This window comes from Rattus norvegicus, chromosome 10 (genome assembly GCF_021556685.1).
Source record: "Rattus norvegicus strain SHRSP/BbbUtx chromosome 10, alternate assembly SHRSP_T2T, whole genome shotgun sequence".
NCBI classification, from domain to species: Eukaryota; Metazoa; Chordata; class Mammalia; order Rodentia; family Muridae; genus Rattus; species Rattus norvegicus.
The window spans coordinates 84,436,567-84,443,904 of NC_141543.1; the positions used below are offsets into that span (position 1 = coordinate 84,436,567).

General features: G+C 46.2%; 1 protein-coding gene across 7 annotated transcripts in view; it reads left to right on the top strand.

Annotated features, from left to right (window-relative positions):
- Positions 1 to 4,225, top strand: part of Ca10 (carbonic anhydrase 10) — a 501,257-nt gene extending 497,032 nt beyond the window's left edge. For 6 of the 7 annotated variants that reach the window (XM_087569188.1, XM_087569186.1, XM_087569185.1 and 3 more), the window contains 2 exons: positions 1,854 to 2,028; positions 2,939 to 4,224. In XM_087569188.1, the coding sequence (XP_087425314.1) occupies positions 1,854 to 2,028; positions 2,939 to 2,961 (198 nt within the window). In that variant the 3' untranslated portion in view covers positions 2,962 to 4,224. 7 annotated transcript variants of the gene reach the window in all.
- The last annotated feature ends 3,113 nt before the right edge of the window (positions 4,226 to 7,338 follow it).

Sequence of the window (7,338 nt, forward strand, 5' to 3'; positions counted from 1 at the left end):
AATCGACTAGGATTTGTGCAACCACCAAGAACAAACTGGGTGACACCAACAACAGAAACACGATTGCCTCACAGAAACCCCAAGGAAGGAGTCAGAAGAGTTGGTTCCTTCAGAGGAATATGAGAATCTGCTCCATGCCTGTTCCCTGGCTTCTGTGGTTTGCCAGAAATCTTTGGTGCTCCTTGGCATGAAATGCAGCACCCCCCAGGACACTGCTGTCATTGTTACTTGGTATTCTCTATATGACTGCATCTCTGTCCAAATCCACCCTCTTTAAAAAAGACCCCAGTCATACCGAAGGAAAACGCTAACCTCCATGACTTCATATTAACTTAGCTGGTTGCACTAGAAGGAGCCCTACTTCTAAGTGAGGTCACATCCTAAGTATTACAGATTACCAATGCCTCCGATTTACATACCCAATTAAACCCACACCACCTATGTTTACAGAGTCAGCATATGAAATGGACTGATATGAACTACTTATGAAAGCACTCCACTTGCCCGAAGGAAATAAGATAGCAGAGTCGGTTCCAAAAATCACACTCTATGGACAGACGACTGTTCAGTGTACAGCTGGAGATACAAATGAGCATAATGACTCACTCCTGGAATAAAGTCGAGGCAGGAGGATCACCACAAGTTCTAGGCAAGCCCAGGCTACAGAATGGGTGCCCATTTCAAAACCACAATTTTTTTAAGCTACATTTTTTAAAACCTATACATGCTAAAATAAACCTCTGTGGTAAGAGTGTTTGCCTGACATTGACAAGACCCTGGGTTCATCCTTGTAGCATTGCAGACAAGAAGAAAAACCTATGTTGAATTCATTATGCCGGGACTTCTCAGATCTTTTTTAAAGAAATAATGTATATGTCATTCTCCAAGGGGAGACGATATGGCACACGGCATTTCACAAACATGTTTTGAACGTGGGAGTTGTTTAAGAACTGCACAGGAACCAGCCCGTGCCAGCCCTGCTCGTGGCTCGCTCCAGGTTTGCCACCCTCCTCCTCTTCCTTGTGAAGAGAGGAGTGTAGATTTCATACATCTATCTGTCCAAGCTCCAGCACCTGATCGCCAGTCTCTAGAAAGCCTCAGAGGAAGGCTGAGCCAGCGAGGCAGAACCCACCTTCTTTGGCAAGATCTATGTTCACAGGCTGACAACAAGCAGCGGTTCCCAATCCCTGACCCTGTCGGAACTGGTTGGATGACAAATAACAGTAACTCCCTCCAGATCACCCAAGCTCAGAAAGGGACATACTCAGGAGATACCGGAGCAGCTCAGCGAGTTCAAGACCGGAAACCAATAGGAGGGATTCACTGGACAGAATGCCAGAGGCTCTCCTCCCCCCTTTCCTACTCCCTCTTCTCTTTTCTTCCCATCCCCCTCCTCTTCCCCTCCTCATCCTGTACCTGCTCATCCTTCTCCCCTCCTTCACAGTCTTGTCTTAAATTAGACCAGGTTTTCACAAGAAAAAAAATTGCAGCGATCTAGCTTAGTTTAACAGATCAACCACTGTGGACTGGGCAGTAACCGAGTAGAGTCAAGGTATCGGAGGAAGCCAAAACTGTGGACTGGAAACTTGTGCTGCAGAAACTCATCCTTTTCAAGGGTGAGAATCAATGACTTGTTCAAATCCCATGAGCTAGCAAGTCAGATGCACCCCAAGCCTCTGAAGGCATCTATATATGGTCCTTCAGCTCAGTTCAGCTGGGAAAGGGGGCTCTGAGGACTTCTGATCTTTTCCAGAGAGTCCATACTGCCTGGCCAGGCAACAGCCTACTTGGCCTTTCTTCCCCAGCACATCTACAGAGCGGCTGGATCTCACCACTGCTCTTTCTCTTCACAGATGCACTCCCTCCGGCTCCTCAGCCAGAATCAGCCATCGCAGATCTTTCTGAGCATGAGTGACAACTTCAGGCCTGTCCAGCCACTCAACAATCGCTGTATTCGCACCAACATCAACTTCAGTTTACAGGGGAAGGACTGTCCTAACAACAGGGCCCAGAAGCTGCAGTACAGAGGTGAGTGCAGTGGCTCCAGGAAGAGCACCCAGGCCAGAGGTCCAGCTTTTAGCTTAGGCTGCTCTCCCAGGGTAGGAGCTGACAGGAAGCTCACTGCCACACCTGATACCACTGTTGCCCCTGAACCCTGACTGCATTGGTCCTCTTTGCCCTGGGTTCCTTTCATTCCTTCTCTCTCTTAGACACTCACAGGACACCTACACAATAGAGTCCTTGTTCCCTTTCAGCCACCACTACTGGACAAATACCCAATTCTATCATGGACCTTTCTCCTGATTCCACACTGATTTATGGGACACCTACTATGTATCAGGCACACTTAGGTAGTGGCCATGGTACAGTGCTAATGGACATAGATATGACTCCAACCACAGAGAGTTTGTAGCCTAAAGCAGGGTTTGGCACTTTTGTTATAAAGAAGCAACAATCAAATATTTTAGGCGTTGTGGGTCGGATGGTCTTGTTCAACTCTAATGACATAGTGTGAAGTTAGCCATAGGTAGCATGTAAACGATGTAGCATGAAGTCAGCTGTGGTCAGTATGCAAATAAAGGGGGAATGTGCTAGTTTGAGGCTGTGAACTAAAGTTTTCCTATCTCTGGTCTAAACCCAGTACCCCCGACTAGAACTTTCTACTTGACAAAATTAGTCTACCCATCTCAGCTATCGATCATTCGAAGTGTGACTGACCAATGATAACACAAGTACATTTATTCCCCTCACCCATTTGGCTCACAGCAGCCACCTGAAGCTCTTGGCTTCCTGGAAAGCACATGTCTAAAAAGCCCTGGGACAGGGGGTAGCACTTTAGCGTAAGCCCCCTGCACTGTATGTGATTAATTGAGTTGTGCCTTGTTTTGTGTTATTTGTATGTGTGTGTGTTCGGTTTTGTTTCTCTCTCTCTTTCCAGTAAACGAATGGCTCCTCAAGTAGGGAACTAAGCCAAGAAGAATCCCACCTCAGTGAAATTCTACAACTGTGAATTGACGTAACCCAGAATGCCCCCTTTCCCGTCCTTCCTCCCCTAAGCCTTTCACTCTTTGGATTGGCCCCCCCTTTTCATGAGAATTGTCTGCAAAAATGTTTCAGAGGAGTACATCCCTCTGTGCACACACACACACACACACACACACACACACACACACACACACACACCCCTCCATGATGGGAAAGCCAAGTTTCAGAAACAAAGGTTCATTCATCAAAGGTCTTAGAAGAAAACAACCAGTTAACCTGATTACAATTTTGATACTGTTTTCCTGAACTAATAACTCAACCCAATAAGACTTCGCAGCCTTTGTATATACAAAATTCTTCCAAAAGAGAGTGGGGAGAAAAACACCGCTCTAAAAGCATCCAGCGGACTCTGCACTGCACCTCATCGTCTCTGACAGCGTCCTGGGGCTACTCCGAGGGTGCTGTGACAGGTGAACCAGGACAAAGCTGACCGAGGACACTTATTTCTAGATTATGATTCTTCTGTTTACTCAATGATTTAAAAAGAAAATCTTCAAAAAAAAATAAATAAAAGGACAGACATCAAAGAGCTATACGTTGTATATATTTATCACCGCAGACTATAAGAATGGAATTATTTCCCTCTTTGTCACATAACTGTACTAGGACTTGCCCGAGATCAGAATCGATTCATTCGCTGTCTCTTGTTTTCCGGAGGTCATACATTGTGTTTGGTTATTGTTAAGAGCCCAATAAATGTGTTCAATGCGTTGATTTCATTTTTCTGGCTTTGGTCTGTCCTCCCTCCTGCCAGGCTCAGCCCATGCAGCTACCTTCTTGGATCTCCCGTGTCCCTTCATCTCCATGTTTTGTTCATTTGCAGCCAGTTTTACTGAGTTTGTGGCAAGCAGGAATGCATTTGCTAAGCAGGTATATCTTTCACTCCACTCCATGGCTCGACCATTCATCCCAGGTGAGCTTCGCCTCACGTAGCAGGCGACAGACTCCTTGCGTTTCAAAACTGCCATTCCCCACCCCCAGCCCCCAACCCCTGTGATGCTCCCAAAGGAATGCACTTTGCCTTGTAAATTCCTGGGAAAATGGGGTATCTTTTCTCTCCAGGTGCAGCCAGATCTCACAAAGTACAAAAGAATGCCTTTCTTTTCTTGTTTATAATGGTCACTCACTGTGTTTGGTTACTGTCAAAAAAAAAAATCAATAAATGTGTTTAACAAGTTGCCCAATGCCCATGTCTGAGTTTATTGAGAAAGAGGATGCCTCCTGCTTAAGTTCCCTGAGTCCTGCTGGGTTCACCTTGCAATTGCATCAAGCCAGCAGGGCAACCAGAACTGCCTGAACAGGCTGTCTGGCCAGTCCCAGAACCAGATAATTAATACCCTGTTGAGAAAACATATAGGCCTTGCTGCTGGAAGGGGTGAGTTAGATGTTCGGTTGGTTGCCAAATTAAAAATAACTTTCATCTCTCCTCCCTGTCACAATCTCCGACAAGAGAGGAAGCACTGACAGGTGGGTTTGTACAAACAGCACCGACAGGGTAGATGTATTGGAAACCCCACCTAGGGGCAAGGTATATTGGTAATGAAAACTTCAAACAACCCGCTCTCACATAATTACAATGCAGTGCTAAGCTGGAACTTTCTTTCCACTTTTTGCATTAATGGTGGTTATAGGACAGCCTGAGCCACACGGGAAGCTAGGCCCACTTCGAAGCAGTTGCATTTTTACAGCAAATAAATTATGTACAAAAGGTGTGGGGTGAGAAGGAAGCAGCTTTGCCCTGTATAGCTGGATGCTTGCTCTTGGGTCACGGTCTCCCTCAGTCTGTAACAGGATCCAGTGACACACAATGACTTTGAGAAATATGGAGGCGAATGGACTTCATCCTGCTACCGGCCTACCACATGACCCTGTGTAGGTTACTTTATTTTTCTAATCTGTACTCTGAAGATATTAATAACTGTTCTGTGAGTTCTGATGATACAAACAACAACAGAGCTATTACCACAAGTAGAATAAGCCAATTTTGAGTGACCGTGGCCTGAGAAACGGGTCTGGATCACCACATAGCAGCAGTTTCATGAAGTTTTATCAGAGCAGAGCAATGGAAGGTATAATGTGAGGCAAAACGTAAAATCCGTGGGTGGATGTGTCTCACAGAAGGTTACAGCCAGAAGCAGGAATCTCTCCTATAGGTTTCAGATGCTCTCTGATGAGACTCTTAGCTTTGGAATTGGTGGAAGCTACTGATTAATAAATTCAAAGGGGGTTTCACCTATCTGTCACAAGATGTTACTTCTGACACAAAGGTGGGCAAAGAATGTTTTTTAGGGGGCTAATGCTAGCCCAAGGTAAAGGTAATTGGGCTCTGGACCCGCAACCTTCTAAGCTCTCCATACTACTGCTGCTCCAATCAAATGGTCATTGAAGATACAGCTCTTAAATAAGTACTTATGACAGCACAGTGCCTGCATCTGTCTGCCCTGCACGTGATGCCCAGGGAGCATTAATGTGCCCCGCTCAGCAGAAGTTTATTAGAAGCATATGATGCTTCTCATCACAGGAAGTGGATAGTGGTGATCACTTGGGGATGCTAGACTAACATTAAGAGAAGAAACAGATGCTCTGCAGATTGGAACAAAAAGGTGCCAAGGAGGAGCACAAGGAAGCCTGCAGGGACCTGGACTCCCAGGCCCTTTCTGTTACCTCTGAGATCCTGAGCGGGTTGGTTCATCTCCCCAGGGCTGAGGCTGGGACAAAACATCCTCCATGACCACCACATAATGACATTCTCCAAGCTCTCTCAGTCCTTTAGTCAAAGGTGGGGATGGATTAAAGAAAACCCAAGTGACCAGCTGTCCCTGATGTCCCTAGGCCTCGGAAGAATTTCACCTCAAATGACTGAAGTTGAAACAGGACAGACTGGTCTCTATCTTCTATCTTCTAGACCAATTAAAAGAGGGCCTTCTCCACAGCCCTTAGGATTCTTGAAGTGTAAGGCAAGAGAACAGAGGTTTCCCCGTCAAACCACAGAGGAGCAATGAAAGTGATGCAGTTCATTAGCAGGGTATTTACCGAAACATGCACAAAGCCCTGGTTTCAATCTCTAGTACCCCATAAACTGGACAGTGTGACTCATTCCTGTGATACCACACTGTAATATGAGCTTGAGGCCAGCATGGGCTACATGAGACCTTGTATGAAAAAAAAATCTTGTTTTTTTTTTTTTTCAGATTTAGTTTGCTTTGATACAAGTAGCCCAGGCTAACTTCAAACTCACAATTCTCCCGCCTTAGCCCCATCTCAGTGTTTAGATTACCAGCCTAAGACACCACTCTGATCTTCAAGAACAAAAGGGTCTGAAGCATAAAAATCCCTAGAACTTGGCCTGGTGGGGATGTCAAGAAGCAAGCCTATGAACACCTTTTGCCATCTAGGAAGCTGAGGATAGATTGAACACAGTCAGTGTGCTGGGGTCTGTGGAATTTGCCCAACACCTGCTTCAACTGTCAGATCGCTGGCTGATAGAGATGCTCCCCTCTCCTTGGAGGGATCTGAAACTCAGGGTGCACTGCCTATCATTCTCCTTCAGTAAGACAGAGGTAAGGAGTAACCAAGCACACAAGAGCAAGTGGAGAAAACAGACTGACAGAAAGAGGGAGGTGGAAATGTGAAGTTGTCTCCGGAGAACACATTTTGTGTTTCTAAGACCATTAAGGCCTCAGTCCCATCTCTCTAGGTAGCAATTTGGTTTCCATAGTAACAACAGGACACCCACAGCTGGATGTACTAAATGTCCCTGTGTGACAGTGACCTGGAATCCAGGCAGGAGAGCTATGCATGGGCTAGAGTCTGATAGACCATGTGGTTAACACACGACCAACATCCCTGGAGTGAACCCTCCATGCTGAAGCCCTAGTTTCCTTGCTCCAGAAAGCTTATGAGTAGGACTCTGGGAGTCCAAACTCATTCTCATACCTTCCAGGACTAGCAGCTTAAACATAAGGAAAGATTTGCCAAGACTCCAGCCAAAGGTACCTCTGTACGTTGCATCCTGGGAAAGATGGCTCTTTCGGCCCAGGCCCTGGCCTAAGTGTTTCCATCCATATCATTTCACATACTTGGGGACCTGGGACATAACCCCCAGGACTGGTCCCATACTGCAAATGCAAAACTGGCTTCTTAAAGACTGATTGACCAAGTCAGAGATGCATGCTCTTTGGAAAGCCAGCCCCAAGTCTTGTAAGACACGTCTCCAGCCACCAGCGACCCCTGGGACTGGTGAAAACTGCAATTCATTGGTTACCAAAGAGCTGGTCACACTGATGGGGAGGC